Source organism: Poecile atricapillus, chromosome 1 (assembly GCF_030490865.1).
Source record: "Poecile atricapillus isolate bPoeAtr1 chromosome 1, bPoeAtr1.hap1, whole genome shotgun sequence".
Taxonomy (NCBI): domain Eukaryota; kingdom Metazoa; phylum Chordata; class Aves; order Passeriformes; family Paridae; genus Poecile; species Poecile atricapillus.
Window position 1 is genome coordinate 168,928,409 of NC_081249.1, and position 24,607 is coordinate 168,953,015.

At 45.7% G+C, this 24,607-nt stretch overlaps 1 protein-coding gene across 4 annotated transcripts in view; it reads right to left on the minus strand.

Moving 5' to 3' along the window:
• BCL11B (BCL11 transcription factor B) overlaps nucleotides 1-23,734 on the minus strand; it is a 91,557-nt gene extending 67,823 nt beyond the window's left edge. For 2 of the 4 annotated variants that reach the window (XM_058829695.1, XM_058829693.1), the window contains exons 1-2: nucleotides 23,608-23,734; nucleotides 9,730-10,095 (exon numbers count right to left, since the gene is read on the minus strand). In XM_058829695.1, coding sequence (XP_058685678.1) covers nucleotides 9,730-10,095; nucleotides 23,608-23,665 — 424 coding nt within the window. In that variant the 5' untranslated portion in view covers nucleotides 23,666-23,734. Of the gene's footprint in view, nucleotides 1-9,729; nucleotides 10,099-23,607 lie in introns of all 4 variants that reach the window. The other 2 variants (XM_058829694.1, XM_058829692.1) reach the window with 1 other exon arrangement.
• Between the last annotated feature and the right edge of the window lie 873 nt (nucleotides 23,735-24,607).

The window sequence follows — 24,607 nt, forward strand, 5'->3', positions numbered from 1 at the left end:
AGTAACAAAGAGACTGGAGCTGTTGGCGGGCTTCAGCCCTTGAACCTGGACTCTGCTCTATAAATTTCAACTTGGAATGGCTCTCTACTTGTTGAAAGACAGGTTGGCTCCAGGCCAAGACATAGGGGGACGAAAAAAAAAAAAAAAAAAAAATTCCTTCTTGCTCAGGAAACTTCCCTTCAGTTTCTAACTCTTTTTATGAGCTAGTAATAGGGCAGTCTAGAAAATGCGAAACAAAAAGTAGGTCTTGAAAGGAAAAAATGAACCACAAGTTGGTTTAATAAGGAAAATAAAACAAGAAGGTGCTAAATTCAAGTCTAGATTTTGTCTGCACACAAGTACATCAGCTCTAATAGAAGACATCAGAGCACCTCGGCAATAATTCAAAGGAGACATTTAGAGTTACATTAGCTGACTACAGGTTTGACTCTGAAAATAATAAATGTCCTAAAAGAGGAAGAGGGCTGTTTAATCCTTGTCTGCAGTCTCATCTTGTTCTCTCCTCCCCCACCACTCCACCTTGTTTAAATGACCATTACAAAAGCAGTGTGGTATAAAAAACATGTAGAACCATCACTTATTAAACAGCATCTCTTTCCTTTCTTATTTTTCCCTTCTTCAAACAAGGGTGTGCAGGAGAACCAGTGCTTCCCTCAAGATCTCCTCACTGCCAAGGCAGTTTCAGTCACAAATACCTTGCTGTGGCCATGCTTTCCCAGCATGATCAGAAAAGGAGCAGGCTGGAGCAGAGTGAGGGGCTGGAGTGCAGAGGGGGGGAGCTGTCAAAATGGGAAGAAAGAAGGCAAACATCTATTCAGAGGCCAGATGAGCTGAGCAAGGTCAGCTGCAGAGACGCAGGCCTTTGCAGCCGCTATGCAATTACATCCAAAGTCTGCACAGCACTGAGAGTCCCACAACCTGCATGCAAGGGCTGGACTAGAGGATCTAGGGCAGCTGGAAGAATGTCTGTAATGATTTTAATTTTTCTTCCAAGATGCTAAACAGTAGCTGAGATGCTCTTTAGCTAGAGCAGAGAGGCTGATGCTTTGTACCACTTTCAGGAATACATGCGGATAAAATACGCTAGCAAGAGAATGGAGAGAGAAATAGGGTAAGTGCCAGCAGTGATCAAAAGGTGAAATAAAATAGTGAAATAAGATGCAGCCTAATCACTGCATGGAGGACAAGAATAAAAAATCTTGTCACCAAAAGTGGTTGTTAAGGTGAATTAACCACTCCCAGCTCTCTTCCTCTTCAAACTCCCTTAATTTTAAAGCAGGGGCTAACTCCTGTGAGGCTGCACACCATCCAAGAATGCTGGACATTAAAAGCTATATATGTAGCATGCCTGCTACAGACACACATCCTGTACTTCCACTTTCCAAGAAAACTGGGATCTGCTTCTTGGTAGGTCTTTTCCATCTGCAGCTTTTATGACTCTGCCGAGGGACCAGTGAGCAGTGTCCCCCTTTTCTCGCTCAAGAAATATGCTACCAAATGCCAGAAGAAGGAGCGGGTTTAAGAGCTGTTAGGCTTAACAGTGGTTTGTACTGATCACGCTCGAATCTTTCTGCAAAGGCGTACATGCAAAGAGAAAAAAACAACAACCACTAAGTAACCACTTCACATCTGCCATTAACATTATTAAACTCCTTACAAGCAGTATCTACCCCACCTTCCCCACTACACACAAATATACACACACCCCCGAGCTCTGCAACACAGCAACCAGGAGCCAAGACGGCTCTCCTCTTCTCACGCGGCAACCACATTCATTCCTGTTAAGGGGTTAACGATTCATTTCCACTACTTCTCTCGAGAAAACCTACAATGAAAACATTGGCTCACGAAAGCGTTCTCACTGCCAGAATGCCACAGCGCGAGTGAAAAGTCCGTTTTGTTTTCATTACATCTCTGGGATTTCCGGCTTAACTCCTGAGCTTAGACACCAAATCCCTAGATACCCCACCCACCCAGTTTTCCTTTTTTTTTTTTTTTTTTTATAACATTTTTACTGCACAGCCCACCAATTACCATTTGGAGGGTGGGAGGGAATGGGGAAAAGAAGCCATGCAGAAGAGGATGTTCTCGTTGGAGAGAGCACACACATCTCCCAAGACAAGAGTTACCCAGTTTCTCCTGGCTTCTAGGATTTTCTGCTGATAAACATGGTTTCATTTCTATACCTGGCCTCTCTCTTCCATTTCTTACCCTCTGGGCTCCCATCTTCCCACTCGGCCACTGAAGTCAATGCTGAAAGTCAGCCCCAAATCTATGCCCTTTGAAGTTATGTGACATAACACAGAAATCCAAGCCTTTCTTGTACAAAAAGTATGATTACTTCATAGGGTTGTTTTTTTTTTTTCTCCAGTTATGATAGAAAAATGTTCCAATCTCAGAAAAAACCTAGAAAGGTTCAACCTTTATGTCACAGCTGATTTGGTCACTGTGTGTATAGGCAGCACAGTTCAAACACTGGCTGAGAAAGAAAAACAATCTATGGAAAACACATGAAGGGAGGCAACCTCATGCTACAGCAACACTTCTGTCCTGCTCAAGCAAAAAAAACATTTCTGTGCCTTTATGTATTTATCCACTGTTGGAGAAGAACATCGTTGGAGACAACTTTTCTCTTTTATAGTACTTCCACACACCCAACTTTCCTTTAGCTACATCCCAATCCAAAATTCCCCTGCAAACACATACAGTTTTTTTCTTGCAGTCAACACTCCACCAAGCGCAAGCCTATTGCTATTTGTTGCATCCACACAAATGCCAAAGCAGTCCACAAGCTGGCTGGGCACTACTTTTACTTTGCTCTTAAAAGTTGCTCACAAAGTTGTCAAGAAAAATGAGTAATGGCTGGCTGAACGGTTTCTTTTCACCATTCACTGTTACTGTTCCCTATAAAAATCTACCAATCTTTCCATGGTTAATAATAACCAGATATGCATACAGTTTCTGGACACATGGCCCAAGTAATTTCACAAAAGGAATTAAATAAAGGCAAAAAGCCACTTTGTTGGGTGACATTTTTAGTGGGTTCTAAGTCTGAGTAAGTCCAGAGTTCTTCCATCAAATTAAAAGAGGCTAACAGCAGTGCCAACGTGGTACGAACAAGCAAGTTTTGCTCTTAAAGAGTGACTCCTCACACGCATTCACCCCAGAGCAAGAAGACTCTGGCCGTGTGTACTGAATGACCTTCTTAAATCCCCTCGCATCAGCCTGCAAAATGGCACTTCTGTCGAAAAGGTTTTACCCAGCATTGTCACTCATAAAACTGAAGATGACTATAACTAGGAGAGATTAGAGAGGGAGAAAATAGCAGCAGCAAGCTCCTGTTTCTCAGTCCGGCACACCACGCACCCAGGGGCAAGTCCCCGCTTGTGCCACCCGGTCAATCCAGCATGGTCCTGCTGGTTTCAGGGGAATTCCCTCATGTGAAACAGGGGCACAGCGGGGTAAACAGGACCCCCACCACTCCTGCAGCCTTGCGGGAATCCTGCTAACCACATACAGGGCACGGAAGGTAACTTTGAAAAACAGGATGGTGAGAAGAACAAAACAAAAATCTAAGACCAGCAGGGAGAATCAAGAGCATAATATGCTCAGCATTTTTTTAATCTGCTTTTAAAACTCGGTGTGATTAATTTCGGTCTTTACTGGCAGATGCTGGGAAAACCTTGGTGCCTGGCAGGGCCTGACTTGCGCAGGACACAACTGGGACAGGATGAGATGGCAGCAGGGAGAGGGTGTTTGGTGGCCTCGGGCCGGCTCTCGAGCAGAGGGTGCTGGAGTGGGGCCCCAGGGTGTGGTGGAGTTCAAACAAGGGGAAGGAAGGTTTGGTAACTGGCAGGTTTCTCACCTTTAACTCTTGCCGGGGTTAGCAGGGTCCGTGCTGCTGCCTTGGTGAGAGACACCGGAGCCGCGGCCCTGCGGCTGCAGCTCTGGGAGTGGCATGGTGACAGGCACCCTCCACACCGCCCTCTCCTAGGATCTCCCGCAGGGGTGCAGTCATGCTCCTTGGAGAGCCCGGAGCTGGCCTCCACCATCAGCCTTAAAACTTAAAGCTATGAACAGTTCAGCAGCCCTTGTTCAAGCCTGAAGCCTCAGCAAACCAGGGGAGAGCAGCTGCCACTGCAGGCTGCTCCTGTGGGCTGGGGGGTGCCCTGTCCTCAGAGGAGAGCCAAGCTCCCCAGTCATACCCTCCACCCCCATCCCTGGGTGCACGCAGGGCTCTGGGTGAGATCACCCTGCTTGTTTTTCTCTCCACACCCCAACAAGGACCTCAACAAGGTCCCAGGGGCAGGAAGCTTGCTCATTAACCCACTCTCAGGGCACTGTCAGTTGACACCTTCCTTGTGTCATGTGTCCTCCCCTTACTGTTCAGCAACACCAATTAGCAAAACGTGTTGCTAAATACCTGCTGAAGCAGCAAAGGAGTAGGAGGAGGTGACCAGGTAACTCCTCTGTGCTCAGGAAAACCCTGGCAGATTGACGGAAGAAACAAGCCTGGAAAAGCCTCATGAAAAGGATTGCAGCTGAGTTTCTCAGGCACTGTTACCATATACTTCTAGAAGCCTTTTTCTTCACATACCGTTTTCTCCTGGCCTCGTTTTTACAAGTCACTCCCAAGACCCATTACTCCAGGGAGGTTCTGGTAACAGCACCTGGTGCCATGACAGCCTTGGGAAGGGGACAGCCACCAAGCCAGCTGTGCCAGTTCAGCTTCAGAACACCTTTTCCCAACCTGTCTGATGTCACTGTGGTAGTCCTCAGGTTGTTCCAGCTCGCGTTTCCCTCCCCTCACGTGTGAAGGCATCACGATGTCTGGCTGAGTCCTGCAGTTAATATGGGTGCACGGGTCCATAATGGTACATTGTAAGTGAATGTCTCAGGGTAGACAGCAATAATAATTAGCTGTCATGATTTGAAAAAAGGATAATCCATGCCATTGAGTTAACAGTCACTCACACAACACACATGGATTTAACTAATCTTAATTTGGAGAAAAATAACAATTCTAAATATATCAAATAGCCCATTTCATGGCAACCTGCAGCGGTGTTTATCTCTGGCTTCCAGCACATGCGAGTTATTTAGTTTCTCTCACTGGCAGTTTTACCATTCAAAAGCCTGAAATGAACATTCATGGAGCAGGGGTTGCAGTTAAATCCTGCCTCTGACAGGGAGCCTTTTTTCATGATGTACATCTAGTACAACGTATGGAGCCCAGCACTGGTGGCCAGGACAGGATGAATGAGGAATTCCAATCAACTCCCTCCACTTTCCTAGCACTATCTTTGCAAAAATTAGCTCACTCTAAACTCAATCAGCTTAATGAACCTCTGCTGCTGCTGTAGTTATATGTTTCTGAGGGTCTGCTAGCCTGAAGGTGCAGACCTGCCAGTGAATCTGGAGAAGGCCTGGCCCAATTGGTGCCTGCCCTACAGAGGTTCCTTCCTCTTTGCTAAGGTTCTATGAAACCACCCAGCATTAAAATCAGGCTGACTGGTAATTTTTTTTTAACCTGGGTAATTTCAGAGAATCCTGCTAACAAACAAACCACAGGGCCATGGGGTGGAGGTGAGATACCATCAGTCAAACAACAGTGGGAGTACCTTCCCAGGTCATTCTTCAGCCAGGACAGGTCACCTGGTTATGCCCAAGATCTGATAAATATGAAAGATAAAAAGAGGTATAAAATACACCAGTGGTCTATTTTTTTTTTTTTTTTTCCAAAATACCTGCCAGCAGTGAAATAAAAGAAGCAGTGACCGATAACTGCTCGCCAACTCATTGGCCTGGTTATGTTTTGCTGTGCAACAATCTGGTACATCTCTTCGATACTATCACACCCTCTGTACAAGAGGCAGAACTGATTTTCAAACAGGTCAGCCAATTTGAAAAAAAAAGAAAAAAAAAAAACAACAAACCTTTACAGGGCAGACTGCTCCTAAGCAAGTCACGTCCTTGCAGTGCCAGCTAACATGCTACCACACATCTTACGGACAGTGGTAACTAAATGAAAACACCTTCAAAACTTGGATTTGCAAGTTACCAGTCAGAGAAAGATGACAGATTTCCTTATCAGAAGATCTTTAAAAGCTGATTACAGAGACAAAGTTGCCTTTGTCTCCACTGGAATATAGAAATGTCTGTCGAGATTTGTGTTGTATACATAAAAATTCTCGTGGACTCCTGAGTTCTGCCTCAACGTGTCCCTCAAAGCAGCACAAGGTCTGTTGTTTGGTCAAGAGACATTCAGGGATTGGGGCAAGAAGAGCTACCAAGAAAGTAAAAAAAAAGACTAAAAGAAAGAGAGGAGGAAAGACCTTAGGAGCGGCCTGTGCCTGGATGAATACTCAGCGCAGTTTCTGCATCCTAATGTCCTCACACCCAGAACTACGAGAGGTACAATGGCAGAGCCAAGCTCAGCACTTGACATACCCTCAGAGCATTCAGCCGTGGGGAGCTGTAAGATTTGGTGGCTTAGTCACACCACAGAAGGCTGTACAAGTCATTCTGACCAAATAAGAATGTCTACAAAAATAACACAGGATCAAGGAGAGGAGCTGAAACCTCTTTGAGGACAGCAGTGGTGGCAGCATATTTCAGGGAGCCGGAGTGGCGAGTGGGTGATTTCTGGTTTCCCTCTTCAAATATAAAGACTCAATTATCTTTGAACAGCTTGCTTTACACATGAATTGACACATTTATTTTACAATAAATAACTGAAAGTTATCTATGTTTCCTTTACTGTTAATCTACACAAAGAAATAATAAACAGAGCTTGTCTACAAAAATGCAACTACTGCAGTCCTCAGAATTCAATTAAGCTAAAATAATTAATGCTTCCACCATATTAAATTACTTTATACATTTGAGCCACTGAAGTTTTTTTTTTAAATTCTTTAATCTTTTTCGCCTTTTTATTTAATAAAAAAAAAAGTTAGTTTCAAAGGGGGGGCTGGCTAGGAGGGGGAAAAAGAACATGATTTGCTGTTAAAATGTAATGGTCTCCTTTAGCTGACACAGCATGTAGAGTGTTTTGTGCCTTTGATTAAAATAACATTTTAAATGCTTTGAACAAACATATCTCCCCATACTTCTAAGGGATTATTTTACATATTTCTTGGTGGAATAAAGAAATTCATTCTTCCTGTCGCAGTACAGAAAGGCTAAGAATATCTTTCGTCACATATAAAGTAAAAATACTGTAGGCTGTTGCATTATTACAAAAAAAATAAAAAAATAAAGGGAGGGGGTGGCAGGGTAGGAGAAAGCTGCCTTAGAGATTAAGTTTCCCTTTTATGAAATCGTATTTAGTCTCTTTTTTTAACAAATCTAACAACAATGCTCTACAGCCGCTCACTGGGAAATACCTTTAATGTTAAATGCAGATTCTGATTTTCTTGGCTAATGCAGAAAGCCTTTCTATTGAAATATAAATAAGGGGTTTGGTATATCCCACTAAAGCCTTTCCAGTGAATGACTTCTGTGGGTTTTTCATGGCTACCCTCCATGGCTGTAATGTGAGGCTTTTATCCTACTATTGAAAACTATCCGCTGCTATTAAAAAAAATGTGGAAGGACACTGCACCTTTTTATCTCAGAGCTGGGCTCCTAATTGAGAAAGTATTATTACAGCACTGTTTAGTGGATGTCCCTATCTCCATACACTGCTGAGAAAATGCCAATCAAATGATAAACCCTTTTATTTTTCTCAATTCAAAATCTTTCCTACATATTTTTCATTTGATATTCAGTTTAGTCTGAAAGAGATTAGGTGCTCTAGATTGGCTTTTAATTTTTTTTATGCCTTTTCCACATGTGAACATCTCCTTCACGACCTCCTACCCCAGCAGATTTTCTGCATGGCAAAAGCTTTGGTAAAGTTGTTGCTGACCCCAGAAGCTGGGATGGGACAGCACCCTCTGGGAGAAGCCATTGAGGTACTATGGACTGAACCTGGGCAGAGATTAGTTAAGAGATGAGCTCTGAACTTCAGCTGCGGCAGAGCTCTCCTAAACCAGCCGTACTAAGCACTGCACATCGTCCCCAAGGGGCTGAGCACCATCAGCTTGCACAGAGATCAACAGCTATGAGGAGTGCTCAGCACTACTTAGGCAGCCTTCAGCAGACTAGAGAAAGTCCTGAATACTTCTCTTCTGCTCCTACCAAATGGAAAGGAAATCTAGCCCTCAAATCTGCTACACCATGATGTAGTCATCTCTACCAAGAAATGCATTCACAAGTGCAAAAGGATGAGGAAAGATGAAAGAGGGTGAGAAAAAGATTGGGTCAGGCCTTATGTTAGGTTTGCTTACAATGCTGCAGCACAGGCCTGCCACAGCTAATGCTCTCAAAGCTATCAGCTGCCCCATGTCAAGGTGGTGGCTGCACCCAAAAAAATATTCCTAGAAGAAAACAGTGTAGTCAATGGGTATCATATGCCCTGTCCTAAAAGACAGGAGGTCTGAAGACTGCAGCATTTTAAAGCCCACATCCTCACTGATGTGATGCCCAAGCTTGTCAGAGATGCTGGGGACTGGCACAGAGACCTCCAACACTAAAAGCGGAATTGTCTTCAGCCGCAACTGTATAAAGATAGGAGCCTCTCACCAGTCTTCTGGGGATCCCCTCATGGGAGCATCTCTACCACAGGCGGGATCCCGGACTGTCAGATCTAATCCCAAAGGACAATTCCTAGAGAAATCGGGATAGTAGCAGCAAACTGTCACTGGTCTTCTGTACGGGATGCAGTCGGTTTGAACAAAAAAGGCCCGTTTGAGGGGAGATCCTGCTGTGTAACATAAAACCCCCACTCACTAGCAGGGAGGAGAGTCATCCTTTCACCACTGCAGAGGGGAAAAACACCCTGCTTGATGGAAGCAGCCCCATGCCAGGCACTCCACAGGAACCACTGCATACCACCTCACCTAGGTGGATAATCATCACCTGCCCGCCCACATCTAAACAGAGAAGGTCCACTGAATGAACATTAATTTCACCACATATAAGAGTTTTAGAAAAAGAAATGCCTGCAATTTGCTCACCCAGGCCAACCTGTGCTCTTGTATCCCCTTTCAGAAGATCTCCCAGGGGTGTGCATGAGAGTGGAGGTGTTGCCCACCAACCCAAGCCATTTAAGGAGACCCAGGACAGGCAGCATAGGCAGCAGTGCAGGCCAGGAAGCTGACATCTACCCCAGGGAAGGAAAAATGAAGGACTTAATGAAACCCTGCTTTGGCCCTCACAAAAAAAAATCTTCTTCCCACTACCAGTCAGTGGGAAGAGGATTTTTCCACTGACATCACCAGTGTCAGGATGCAGTCCTTCCCAGTGAGTCTGGATGGGACAAAGGGTGTCTGGAATAGAAATGAACTGAGAACCTCACCAAAGTCTCCTATCCCTCTGCCACTGCTACTTGCTAAAGGATGATCCTGAAATGTTTTCTGACCCCAACTTTCTGCTTTTTCCCAGATGTACAGACTGCCCCTTAGCTCTCCCAGCTGCCTAAGAGGCCCTTTTCTCCAGCAGCTGGCCCTGCGCAGACAGCTACAGTGAATTAAACAGGGGATGGACAGCCTTGCAGGGCCATGAGGATCCTCCAGATGGATGGCTCCGATAAAGAGGTGTTGCTGAAGCCTGTTTCATGGCACTTTCTAGAGGACTCTAGTTAAAAGATTACCTAGGCAAGTTGATTGAGTGTAAAACGTGCTGTACCTGCAATGTTCTCCTGCTTGGGGCAAATTCCTTTTGTAGGCGTGAGAAGACGGTCTTCTTCATCGGGTGTGACTTGGATCCCGATTTCCACTGGCTCTGACACTTTCCTGAGCTCGGCGCGTGAGGAGGGGGGAGGGCTGCTCTTATCCATGCTCTTTTCATAGCAGACACCACCAGTGCCATTGCACTGTTTTCTCTTGTGCTCTATAAAAACCAAGATGTCTCCCAGCGGGAAGTTCATCTGACACTGTCCACAGGTTAACAAGTCGGGGTCTGTCCCGCCTGCGGCGATGCTGATGCCGCCTGGGTCTGCTATTGCCAGGCTCTCGTCCTCGTCGGCCAGTGCCGGTTCCACATGGTCAGCCTCTGCTTTGCATGGACAAGGAGAAAGAGGGAGGAGAGGGACAAGGGGAAAAGAGAAAGAGATTGCTTTGAGTGTTCACAGACTCTGAAGGATGCATCACCAGAGGCACAGCCTCCCCCCACCCCCCTCAAAGGAGCCAAGCCTGATTAGATCTTTCTTTTATTTTTCAGCTTTTCCGCTCTCTGAGAATGATTTCAATATATTTTGCAACCAAGCCTGCCTGAAACAAAATGGAAAGGCTGACCTGGCATAGCTTTCTTGACAGCTCCTTCCCACTGCTGCCAGCACTGCAAGGATATCAGCAAAGAGCCATTTTGCAAGCGTTCGAGCCCCGAGTCACATTCTGAAATAGTTCCTCTCTTTTTATCCCACCTTCTCATTCCCTCCGCGTCTCCCAGCCATCTGGCCAAGGCCCCATCCAGCAAAGCTTATGCACCCAAATCTTCCCTTCTTTTTCAGAGAGAGGGGGAAAGCTTTTATGGACCAAACTAGCAGGACCAGGCTCTGTGTGACACACAAAATTAGTGCCACCTTGTCCCATTACAAAGTTACCAGCAAGATGAAATGACCACCCATTAGCAGAACTTACAAAAAACTACTTGCAAGACTAGCATAAACAGGTAATGGTCTCATGAGCACTTAAGGGGTTTCAAAAGTGTGTACAGTGGGAAAGGGAATGAAGCACTTATTGAACATACTGGAATATTGGCTGAGCCTGAAATATTGCACCCTATTTTTCCAATGCCAAATAACCCTGGCATTGCTATATGGGCTAATAAAAGTTTTTTTGTTTAAATCTTGTCCACAGACCTGTTGAATTTCCTACCTTTACTCCCAAAGACTGGGAAAGAATTTCTGAGTGACCTGAATCAGTTTCTAGGAAATATGTAACTTCTCATTTCACAAATAATAAAACCCAGTATGTTTTAAATTAGTATTTAGAAGATCATTTTTACACTATAATTGTGGATCACAATCCATTTCTGGGGCAAAACATGGTTTTGGGTTTGTTTTCTCTTGTTCTGCCATGTAACTGCCAAATCATACAAACCTTGGACTTTACTCAGGCAAAATTTCCACTGACTTTTGCCTAAGGCTGGTTTTGCCTCTGCAAGGACTATAGGATTTGGGCTGAGAAAAACAGAGGAACTAACAGTATGTTAATCAGTGACTGAGACCTCTAATCGAATCAGGATTAAAGGAATAGGAGGAAAAATGTTCTCTATTAGCCCGAGTGGTTTCCTCATTGATTTCCTGGGGACAGTAAGTAACACAAATATCTCAAAGAAGTAAGACTGTGATAGACAGATATTATAATTCAGACCTGGACTCTTCTCCATTCTGAAAACAAAAGGATTTTTGTCCCACTCTTCAGCAATTGCGAAAAAAAACAAAACAAGAAACACATAGAAAAGGGGCAAGAGGTAGAAGGTGGAATGCATTGCCTGGCAACAAAAATGTTTAAGCCCTTGTAAAAAGGTAGTTTAGAAAAAGAATCGCTCCCACTTTTGCCTTCCAGAATAAATAACTGATCAGCATATCTACCAGCTGTATTACAAGCTGCATCAGAGCTCTCTAACAGCAAAGTGGAGAGCAGCAGCAGCAGCTCCAGCAGAAAAGGACAGGGACCCCAGAGAAGTGCCCAGGCATGGACCATCCTCCTGGAGCTGATGATAGGCATGAGAAGGCTTATGTTTCCCAACTCACTCATTCTGAAAATCATTAATTACCTTTTTTCCCTTAATCTAAGTTTAAAAGGAGTTTGAAGACAATACTAAGCAATTAATTCACCAATCTATATCATGAAAAGATGTCTCTTTGCCTTAGTGAAAATGTGCTTATAACCCTGTGCTGAAAAGGCACTGCTGGGAAGGGAGCGGATACCTGCGAACAGTGTGTCACGATGCAAAAGGTAATTATTTAGTGCTGCAGTTCCCTTTAATGATCTAACATTGAGCAATATTGTTTATATTGAAGAGAGCTTGCACCTTTAATTACCAATTATATATACATCATTTTAGAGCCAAAAGAAAAGGACTGTGAAAAGGGTCTTTTAGAAATGTGCACGCAATTTGTAGCCAGAATTCCTATTAAGGGGGAACAGTGTGTCAAAATATTTTAAAAAACCGTACAGAGAGGCACACACAGGCACGAAGATACACAAGCGGGAGATGGGACAAAGAGCTGGAAAAGACAACATGAAAACAGAAACTGAACCAAGGGTCGTAAGAATAAAAGATGGCACGGGGGGAAAATGCTTGTTACTAGTTTCACTAACATTCCTGTAAAGCCTTTTGATTAAAGTCCGTATCTTAAATTACAAAGGCTGAATTTTGGCATTTATATATATGTAAAAAATAAAAAGAAAAGCACAGATATCAACTTTATTATCTTTTTGATGTGAGGATTTATATTTTTTTTTTGCCTGTGATTTAGATCGTGCTCTTCAGAAAACGTAGCAAAATTGCTGCAATTGATAAGGGTCCTGACCAGGCATCTGTGGGAACATGAAGGAGGTTTGAACAGCTAAACTGTTACGAATTCTTTCTTTTCAGTTCTACACTTCATTTGAATATTAGTTAAATCCACATATGCCTATCGCTTACACTCGCTCACTCTCTCTTTCCAAGGACTCTGCAATGGCACTTTTTTAAAATAACATCTGGTATTCCTTCATATTTTGGCAGTCGTCACATCACCAAAAATCAGCTTTTCGTTTTCTTGGTACGCCGAGCCCTCATGATCAGTAGTAATTGGGTTTCAAACTATCAAAAGATTTTTTTTACCCAACTCTATTTCTGATTTGAGCTTAATAAATCATCAATCATGAGACCAGCTATTCACCCAACAATGCAGAAGCTATATTACATCCCCTTATTCACAACATGGAAAACAGACATAAAAGAATGAAAAACAAAATACTGAATAGATCTTCAAATGCATTTTATCCATGTCAATTTGCATTTATTTTTTTTTACTCGGAATAAAAAAAAAAAAAACAAGAAAGAAAAGGCTTCCTATTGACAACTCAATTAAGCCATTAAAAACCTACATTCAAGTAACATTACAGGAGAGATTTAAAACCCACAAAGGGAAAGAGAAAAAAGCCTGCAAGTCCAGCCCATAACACATCGGGTCATGCCTGGTTAATACAACAGCCAAGATCTTAGGCTGTTTAAGGAGCCCTTTAATACCAGTGGGGCAATTTAGGCCAGTCTCAATCTAAAGTTCTGACTCTGCTTGTGTCTGTGGGTTTAAAATGAGTCGCTTCACATTATTCGAATTTAACTCTGTGGTTTTATTGCTGTTGTTGGTAGATGCGTTTAGAGGTAGGAGGGTGTTTCTTCACAAGTATTTACTTAAAATTAATTTCTATTTTTTAAGAAGAAATTAGGCCACACAAAATGGGAGAAGGGAAAACATCTCATGTCACTTACATGAGAAAAGTAAAAAAAAAGTGAATGAGCTATTTCCAGCCAGGACTCATGCCCTGGTTCTTTCAGGCGTGTTAAGGTGTGCCCAGTATTTTCCCTAAATCCAGACATTCCTACACAGAGGATTACCTTGGCATTGCCTGCCTAGGGAACACAGTGAGCTGGCGACAGGCAGTCTTTGGGGACATGAGTGACACTGTTGTTATATGATGGCTTTGTGAAATTAATGCAACCGGACAATCGAAATCATTTGCTTTACTTAAAAAAGCCTAACACTTGCTGACTGGACTCTAAGCAGCATCTCCAAGATCTCTGGCTGCCTACCACACTAAAATACAGTGGACAAACCCCTTAATTCCATAAAGGCACTATCACAAAGCCACCAGCACTCCCACTCCACCGTGGTGACATCATTAGAGCATATGTGCCCCATGCAAACAATGCTCTCATGCCCAGTATTAAAGTGAATGCACGTGCTAACTACTTTCTGCCTGTCAGTTGTCCTAAAATCTTACCCACTAATAGTGGAAAAGACTGTTTTGCTAAAAATCATTTCCAAGACTTTAAAGGATAGACTCATGGATGCTTGTTCACAGAGTTTGGGTGAGGCTGGGTCCAGACAGCAATCATTTATATCCTTGCCTGTTTATTGCTCTGCAGATCTGGGGTAAGAAGGGATCTAGAAGTTGCCAATCTATTCTCTTCCTCAATTTTCTGTTTCTACAGTATCAAAATGAGGCAAATGGGGAGGAGGAAATGTTTTGGTGTTGGGCCAAAGTGTTGCGTGTGAAACTTCCCCCCCATGTCTGGTTTCTGCACAAATCAATAACGGGGCGGTGAAGGTGAGCGCTGCCAGTGCCTTTACTGCAAAAGTGCTGCTGGAGCCCTGCCTGCTCCAGCACACTGCCACAGCCACTGCCCACCCTTGTGCCCACCTGAGGGACAAGGCACGGGCCACCCCAGGGGCCACCCTTCTCTGGGACAAGCTGGGGGCGAGTCCACCATGGGGACACAGTTCCTGGTGGCCAGGTACAGGACACTGCCTAGAAATGTGCTGCAGCACGTCAAGTGCACTGTTCTCCTTACACTGTCACTGCTGTCTTGAAGGCACAGCCAGAGAGAGCTCAGCCTAGTTGGGGAGCGAGCACAAAGGACTGCCTTGCTCTTCAGGGTGTTGGCCCAAAGCAGGCCTGAAAATGATGTCCCTTCAATCAACACCCACATGTCACATTTACTGTAACATCAACATGCTTAACGGAAATAGCTCGAATCACACGCTCTCTGGCTGGGTTATCACCGAGATCGGTGTCAGGATCCTTGCTGCACAAAGACTAACACTGCTCAAAGCGGGCGACGTGGCTCCTTGCCGTCGAAGTTTATCAATAAACTGCTTCCAGAGCATCCCAGCAGCTCCCTGCAGCCGCAAGGTGCAGAGTTGAGATTATGCCTACGTATTGCATCAGCATCACACTCAGCGGTATTAGGCACCGCTTATCTGCCACCAATTTTTAATTTTTCTGAACACTGCAAAACAATTGTTTGCGATACTTAATTCTTTCATAAATTCATAGTCTGAGGCTGAGTTCACCAAAAGCGGCAACTGGATGAAGGAGCCCCCGAAACACGGGTGGCCGCGCTCTGCCTCACTTTCCCAGCAACTCTCCGGCATGTGCGAAGTGCACAAAGGCGGCCGGAGCAGCGGCAGGCGAGGCTGTGCCGCTCCGTGCGAGGTGGCCCCGGTGCGGCCGCAGAGCCGCGGTCCAGCGCCGGCCGAGCAGGTGGCGGGGCCCGCAGGATGGAGCCCGCCGCCCCCGCTGCCACCGCAAGGGGACCGGGACGCGGCGGTGCAGGGACGGGGCGAGAAATGACCCGGTCACTCCAACGCTTCAGCACCCGCAGAGGGCTGCGAGGTGAAGGACTGTGCTGCAGCACTGGTACCTCAGACACCTTCTGCACTAGACCGAATCTCTCCGAAAGCAGTTTAACCCTCTGTACGCACCTGAGTCAGAACAAACCCAAGCACTGCCACAAAGAGCCAGCCAACACATCAGGATTTAGGGAAAAGAAGAAGGGAAACGTCACAATAACCACGCCGGACCCAAACAGGACAAAAGACAAGAATATCCAAGAATCTGCACAAATCTCCAGCACTTGTCAGATGTTATTTCTTCAGAAACTATGTATAATGTTACAGAAGGGAGTAGTGTGTCTCTTAAGTAAACTATACATTCATAAAAAAATATTTACTGCTTTTGAAATCAGAAAATGTATAGGGTCTTCTATAGACTGCAGAAGCTGTAAATCTCTGAAGATAAAATGGGATGTGATGATGTGATATAAAAGCATTCTTTGTTCCCCAGTGAATACATTTGTTTTATTTAAAACTAAACGACAACCAAGGAGAGAAAGGAGTGCTCGGTGCCACAAAAGGAGAAGGAGCGGTATTTGGGTACAGGCTTTCAACTGGCATAGAAAAGAATACTGGAAGCTGAGATTCTTACCCAAGGATTTAAAAAGCATGATCAAAATTAAGTAATTAGTTCTGAGCATGTATTAAACACACAACAGCTCTGTTCTTTTCTTAAATATCAGACTCAAAAGAGGCTGCATTTTTCAATTGTTTACGGCACACTGTTGCTGATATACGATTTTCTTGAGGTTTTTTTTTTTTTTTTACTTTCATAGAAGCATGCTCATTATAACATTCAGCGAATTTATGGCTTCTTCCAGTGGCTTAGTAAAAGGGGTCATAAAAAAGTTAAGTAAACCAGTATGTTTTTTTCCTCTCCCTTAACTTTGGATTCCTTTTTTATACTGTGCTGTCTAGTGCTTAGTCTTTGGAAAGTACCTTGGGCATATCCAGCACACACACAAATTATCAGCTGCTCGAGGAAAAAAACCAAAACGGAATTTCTTGCACTGAGGCAACTACACAAAAGACTTGCATGTGTCAAAAATACAGAACTAAGTCCCTGTGAATGCTGCACCATTAATCAAATCCCCAATCTGGTGTCACTTTTGCCAGTAAAATGATTATATTCTTCTAACCCCCTTCTACTGGCGCGTGCCTGCAATGCATGAAGTGTGTCCCTCTACTTTAATTTGTTTTCAAATAGCCTGCTTTAGGCATTTTTTATATATCTTAAAAAAAAAAAAAAAAAAAAAAAAAGAAAGAAAAAAGAAAGGAAAAAAAAAAAGAGAAGCAAAGAAATAAGCTGCTACTTAAAGCTCCAGCAAGGGTCTACAGTACTGAGCAAGCAACAGCTTTTTGAGAGGGAGGGCAGACAGCAAGAAAATTTAACTGATGTTCAGGAGCCTCTGAGGCTGCAACTGAGTGCCGAGAAATGGTGTGCAGCCTGCCCAGATACATTTTAAAGAAGTAAATAAACACCGAGGAGGAAGGTGCTATAGTACAAGCAGCTGAATGAATCATGCATTTATCAATGCATGCAGTTATTGATGCCTTTTCCCTCCCTCATTAAAAAGATACATACATATAAAGCTGTCTACAGACGATGCTGATGCTTCACCAAGTGCTTTAGTGGCATTGCTAACTTTAAAGCATGTGGGTAAACCCCAGCCACTCTTTTATTTTTCCACATGCTTTCTCTGGACGGTGCCGAAGGGAGATTAAATTCAACCAACAACTGGACTGCAACCCTGGAGAAACCAAACTGCAACCAAAGAGTAGGAAATGCTCTGGTGAGGAGGCTGAGAGCAATTTTGGGGTAACAGGTCTCTGCAGGGAAGCTCTTCCACCAGACTTTGACCTGAGGGAGTGGGAAGGGTGGGGGGCAGAGGAGGGAGCGAGAAGAAGGGGAGAATGTGTGTATGTGCACTTGGTGAGCAGAGAAGGGGGGAGGAGAGAGGAATAGCTGTTTCTCTTGATAAAAGTTAACAGTAATGCAATGGAAGGAAAGCCACAGTAAGTGAAGTCTGAGGTTTTGGGAGGGGAGAAAGGAAGGTTTTCGCCATGGCTGTACAACACTAGCATCAGCAACGGCCCAGGCACAGTGCTCTTCAGCTTACCAGTCTGTCAAATGAACTGGCTGCTGTCTATATGCTTCCAACTAGCTCAATTCAAACATTAAATGAAGTAGAGAAATCATCAGATAAATTACTGGTCCTCTCTACCCAAGAGTGAAGGGTTTTTGTACAGCTGATGACAGCCCTGATCCTTTGTCTGACCTAATTTACTTCTCTTGAAGGTTAGAATAAAGCGCACTTTCCTGTCACAGGATAACCTCCATGCACATATTGCACCCTAAAAATAAGAAGACGCTTGTAACTTGATGGACTTCTCAGGATGGGTGAAACAGATATTCAAAGCTTCCTGTGTGTACGCCACTAAATTATACGTTTGGGCAGGAAAGCGTCCTGCTAAAGTCCGTCCGCGACACGCGAGCCGACTGCAGCAGAGAACAGCACAAGCCCGTCGGAGAAGCCTGTGAGCTGCTCAGCAGCAACTTCTACGTGACAGATGTGATTTTGTGTTTATTTCTCTAGGAAAAAAAAAATTAAAAAAAATGCTTATTTTCATTTGCAGGCACTACAGATAGTTTGCTCTAAGGACCAGAGGATCAAAGTACGGTAAACTATCTCATATCGAATCCTCTGGTCAGGATTACATGTGGCTTTCTGATATGTAATTGAAGCCAATTTCTATACGTGTATGTCTGCTTTGTAGCTGCACACATCTTGTCCTACAACTCCAGCTTCTTCACTCTGTTTTCACATCCACTGGACCAAACATATGGATCTCTGTGGGTTCCCCCTGCTTCCCGCCACACAGGAGCTCACTCGTGTGCAGGTAACGTTACCCCGATCACTGTCTGACAACAACAAATTAAGAATTTAAACATTGTCTGTTGACAATATAAAGCACCGTTAAAAACTAATTTTAATTAAAAACTCCTGTCCGCCCGAGTCAATTAATCAGCGGCGATTTAGTTAAAAATAGATTTGTCTCGCTGTCAGCCTCTCTCGGCTAGCCCTATATAGATCTTCGCATGAAAATCAATAGTCCAACTTTCTGGCGAGCACATCTCTCCGCGCGGTGCGCTCCGGGCGCGGCGGTGCGGGCTCCGGCGGCGCATCCCGCGCGTCCCGCGGCGGGGCCATCGCACGGGCTGGGAGCTCCCCCTAGTCGCCAAGCCCCGCCACTGGCGGCCGGGACACACGGCAGGCTCCGGCAGCCGGCGAAGTTTATTTTGGAAAGTATTTTCCATCAACAAACAACACAAAGAGCAAAGAGATCCAGGTAGGAAATGTGGGAGACGGGCTAACATCGTGTGCGAGACATTTTTGAAGCAGGGATGTTTGCTCGCAGCGAGCTCAGCCCTGGGAAGAGCAGCTGAAGTCAACGAGTCTATAAATGATATCAAAAATTCGTACTATTTCTTCGAGCGCACACTTCTCTAAGTCGTAGTTATTGCCAAATATGCCACAAGACAACCCGTTGTTCTGCAGAGAAACACGCATTTTGTGCAAAACAAGGGCTCCCACCATCCCTATTAAAGGCAGACAGTTTGTAAAATCTTGAAGAGTTCTATTTCTCAGTATTTAAATAAGGCTGACAAAATATGCTCTGCATCTGCCGACCAGAAAAAAAAAACCTGCAAAATGGTTTCTCACCCACTGTATATCTATTTAAGCCACTGGACACATCAACCGAAAAGGTCAGAACAACCCACAGCCACAACCTAGTTACTCTGCACCACTTTTAAAAAATATTTTTAAGGAGCAGAAACTATGAAAATGTGCCAGTATTTTTTCTATCTTTTAAGTCAAATACAAATATATTCAAATGAAATACAAGCTGGGAGTCGACAACATGCAACATTTTTTTTTCCCCCTGTCTTATTTAAAGTAAACACATGTAATGTCTTTTAAAAGCACGTTAAGCTTTTCTGTGCACAGCCATACAGGTATTATGAAAAAGTCATCCATCCTTAAAATAATAGTAATTTCCTCTCTAATTCTTCAGTCACAGCTTACATTCTCTTTGTATTAGAGCTGATTACATTGGTGTGGATTTTGTTCTGCAGGGGAAGTGCATTAATTGCATTAAATTTAAATGTATTTTAAGAGAAGCTCCTTGAAGCAATCTGCAAAACTTTGACATGCAAAAAATCATAGGGGTTTTTGTTATGATTTTTAATGACTACGTACAAAACAAAGTGATACAGGAAATTATTGCTCTTCCTAGGAAACCTGTTGACCAGGTACTGAAGACCTGCCTTGGGAAACCTGGTTCTCTGCCTGGAATTGTATGATTTTCCTGTGTTTTTCCCTTTCAATCTTTGCTGCTGCTCTACAGAAATGTTCTTGCTTTGCCGCCTTCTGCAAAACTGCTACCGGCGAGCTTTTCACATGCTCTTGCCTTTCATATTTCCTTCAAATGCAAAATGCAGGGCTAGTTTGAAAACAGATTTCTTAAGTTAAAAATGGAAGATCTTAAGCTGGAAAATCAGCAATTTGAACCAAACCAAAATAACATTTCTTTGCACAGAGCAGCTCAACACTTCAGCCTCCTCCTCTATACATAATCAGTTCTTTTGCACAGTCCACCCATTTAAATGAGCTTGGCTATCAAGTTTGCTCTGTCCACCATCAGTGAAGAAAGGTCCAGAGCTGCTGTTTTCTCTCCATGTGTTTCACCTCTTTTTTTCTGTCCTGCACATACACCGTTGCAAGGCTGCCTGGGTGAGCCTGGCAAGGACTGGCAGGCCACTCCGTTTTGCAGTCTAAAAGACCACTGTGCTAATGAGATGCTGCAACTCTGGAGCACAACTACATTGCACTTTCTCTTCTTTTTGAGTTTGTTTGTCTTACACTCAGGATCTAAACGTTTCTACAAACATCAAGTGCATGAAACCAAATAAACTCCAGCTGAACAGTGTCAGAAAACCCTTCTCTCTCTCTCTGTCTCTCTCCCCATCTCTTTCCTTGCCTGGCAGAGACCTCCAATCCATCCTGAAATGCAACTCTCCTGGCAGATGCCAAAAAGGGAGACAGGGAGAAAAATCCCAAGCTAAATACAACATAAAAGCAAGATTTCTGAAAACAGTATCAGTTCATCCTGGCTTTGGGGGCTTGGCTTAGGATTGACTCTATTTTGTTCTAAGTGCTTTGGTTTCCTATTCTGTTTGCCCACTACTTTTCCAAACTCCCCTTTAGAGAGGACACTGCCTGGCTGCTTTTCCCCCATGAATGACACTTCCCAAGGAGTGCAGAGATTGCGACCCCCTCTCCTGCAAGCCTGCAGCTGAGGCTCAGACCTGTGCGCTGAAATGCCTGCGCTCCTGCTCCCCAGCCCCAACCCCAGCCCGACGCAGCTCCCCCCCGCTCCCCCGCCTCCCACCACCTCCTCCCCTGGATACCTTCATTTTTTTCTGCCACTGTTCAGTATGCAGCCTGATTTCTCCGCCAGCTTCCTCAGGATGGAGAGATAGATAAATACAAGAGGGGAGGGAGGGAAGCTCGTACTGCTCTGCTCTCCATTCCTCCCCCAGCTTTCCCTCTAAACCCATTGTACACGCAGCTCCTCGGCACCTTTTAATACTCTCCTGCTTCATTATTTACCTTCAACTACAGCGATCAGAAAAGGAGATCAAATTGGAATAACAAACCTACCTGGCTCTCTTCTCCACCCCCCTTCCTCCCGCCCCCCCCCCCCCCCAGCAGCAACAGCAGGGAGAAAAGAAATGTTTCACCCATTGAAACAAATTCAGACGTGCGCAACAAAACAGATTTTCCGCACACCCCCTTTCAACACCCCACATCTCCTCGCAAGTGAGACAGAAAACAAGTGGGAGAAATTACACTGGGCGATTTAGGTGGCTGTTGATGCTTTTTCTTTTAAAAAGAAAATTTGAAAACAGAAAAGAGGGAAAAATGAGAAGCCACCAACAAAAAGGGTAAGACATTTTCCAAACCGGATGGTTAAAATCAAATATGCAATTAACGAAGGGGAGGGAGCTGAGGAAGGGGGGAATCCACCTTTTATGGTGATGCAAATCTGGCTTCAAAATAACAATGAATTAAAAACAACCCCCCCCCCCCCCAGAAAAAGCTGAATACCAGATGCATCTTCATCAAGGTTCCACCAGCTGATGGGCTGGGGGTGGGGTGAGGGGTACTTTTTAAAAAATAAAGACGCACATTAAAAAATGCATATATATATATATATATATGTATATATATATGTATGTATGTATGTACGTATGTATGAAGGAAAAAAAAACAAAACAAAGAATACAGAAACAGAAGAAGAAATTTATATTTCGGAACTCAACCCGTCCCCCAACAGCTCTCCGCTATGAAAAGAAAATCTCAATGGAGGTGGAAAAATTATATACACATATATAACTCGATTCCCAAGGAAATCTTACAAACAGAAATTTATCACCGGTAACAAAGAAAGAGAGGAGCTCGCAAGCACCAAATGCTCCTGGCAGATGGCTCCTATTCTTGGCTTTCAGGGGAGGGGAGAGAAGCCGGGGAAATATTTTATTTATTTATTTAAATTTTTTAAAATCTCAACATAAATATTCGGATCGGCCGCGGCTCAGGCTCAGCCCCGGGCTGGCTCCGTGCGAGCCGCCGCCCCCCACAGCACAACTTGCGGACTCGTCTTGCGGGCCGGGGGGGGCAGGGGTCCTAGCGGGCTCGCCGGGTGCGGGGCCACGGTGTGCCGGGCATTTCCTTACCACTCCCCAAACTTGTCCTATGCTATAGGAGGGAAACGGGGACCTCCCTGACCTCCCCCTTGCCCGTGCCCCGGAGGCGTCGGAGCAGCGCGGAGCGCTGAGGGCCACCCGGCCCGGGAGGCGCCCCCACATCTCCCCCCCGCCTCGCCGCACAAGCCCCCGGGGACGGGAGCGGCGGAGCAGCCGAGTGGGGCTCCCGCTCGGGGACCTGCCCCCTACTCTGCCTGCAGGCACTCGCCCCTCTCCCGCAGCTTTAGGGGTGGGAACGGGGAGGAGGGGGATTCTGGTGCTGGGGGGAGGGGGGATGCCTCCTTCCCTCCCCCCCCCCCTTTATTTTTTCCTTCCCTATTTTTTTTTTTTTTGGGGGGGGGTGGTGGGGGGAGGATATGTGTGTGTTTTCACTTACAATGGGAGCTTCAGCAAAGTGCAGCCTCCACTCCTGCCCCGCAGGCGAGCCGGTACCGCTGCCCGGCCCGTATTTCGTGCACTCCATCCCCGGTCCCCGCCTCGGCTTTCTTCGCGCCCCCCGCCACCGACAGACACTCCAGCGCGCACCCGGCCCCTCGGCAGCCCCTGCCCTGCCTCCAGCCCCAGCCGAGCTGGTTCTGCCTTGCCCCGCGATTCAGAGGAGAGTTCTTTTCCCCCGCCGGCGATGCACCTGGGGCGGGCAGGGCGCAGCTGTCCCTCTACCTGCCCCGCGCTCCAGTGCCGGGGGGCTCGGCCCCGCCGCCGCCGGCCCACCGTCTCCATGTGCTTCCCGCTAAATCCCCCCGGCCGTTCCTCGTCTCCCTCCCTTGCTGCCCACCTTGATCCTCCTCCCTCCCGCTTCCTCCGCGGCCCGGCTGTCACGCCGAGGCAAGGCTCTCGGCCAACTTTTCCCACCGCTCCGCACTGCCCCCGAAGCAAGGAACGAGGAGCGGGGCCGCGGGCGAGCGGCGGAGCCCCGGCGGGCTGGCCCGGCCCGGCCTGGAGCAGCGCGCCCCGCTCCGCCGCCCCCCGCACACGCAGCCGCTCCCCGGGAGAGCCCCGCGCCTCCCCACGCCGCGCTCTGCCCGCCGGCAGCTCCTTCCCCGCTCCACGCCGCCTGCCCTACCGCCTGCCTGCCCGCCTCACCTCCGCACCGCTGCAAAAACGCACAGCAAACTTCGGGCTTCTCCCCCCCTCCACCCCCAGCCCATCCCCCCCAGCCACACACCCCCCTCCCCTCTTTAATTCCCTTCTCCTCTCCCTCTCTCTGAAGTCATTTACCAGCTTTGGTTGCTCCTGGAGTCCCCCCCCCCCCCAACCCCCCCTCTCCCCAACCGCTTCCTCCCCTTCCCTAATTTTGCTTCTCGATTTCGGCTCGGTCTGGTTCCAAGTTCAAACTTACGTGTGATAATCTCTCTTTGTGACAAGTGCTGCGGGTTTCCCTGCTTGCGACGGGACATTGCCCTGGCATTTACACTGGCATCGCCTGGAGAGCTGCACTGGTTTGGGGGGATGTGTTGGGGGGCCGATCCTCCTCCTCTTTTTTTTTTTTTCCTCTTTATTCTTCTTCTTCTTTATCGAGTTCTTCTTTCAGAAAAAAATCAAAAACGAAAAAAAAGCCTCCTTTTTGTTGCTGCTGTGGTGCACTGGATGGGATTCCCTCTCAATTAAAAATCATCATCATCATCATCATCAGGAAAAGCTCTTTCTCGCTCTTTTTCTCTTTCTGTTTCACACACTGTCTTTTCTCCACTGCTTGGACTTCCAGATCTCTTCTTGAACTTAGGAGGATATGCACCGCCAGTGACACTTTTCTCTTTCCCTCTTTCCAGAGTGCTTGGCAAATTGGCAAGTGCGCTTTTCCACCAGGAGGGTTAAAAAAAAAAAAAAAAAAAAAAAAAAAAAAAGAAAAAAAGAAAAAAAAATTTGAAAAAAACTGTAGTAAAAAAAAAAAAAAAAAAAAAGAAGAAGAAAAGTACTAGAATTGGGATAGCCCCCACACAAAAAAAAAAAAAATCGCCAAAAAATGTTTCTCAGAGATTGACCCTTGCTGGGTAGATATATAGAGAGAATTTTTTTGAAAAGGGGTAGCCGAAACTGTGTCTCCTCTTTCCCAGTTCAAGTGGCACTGCTTTGCCCTGGTGCTTTTGGATTGCCAGTGCTCCTGCACCACTTTGCACTCTTCCCCCCTCGCCTGGCACTGGGACTGGAAGGAAGGAAGCCCCCAGTGCAGCTGGGCTGGTGCTGGCTATTACTATTATATATTGCAATGTGAAGATGGCGGAGTCCTGGTTCTCTGGGAGCGCTCTGTCTCTCTATGGCTGGGGCTGCCTCTGTACAATGGGATAAAATTCAAGTTCAAGTGCGGACGTGACGTTTAATCTGCACTAGAGACAAAAAGA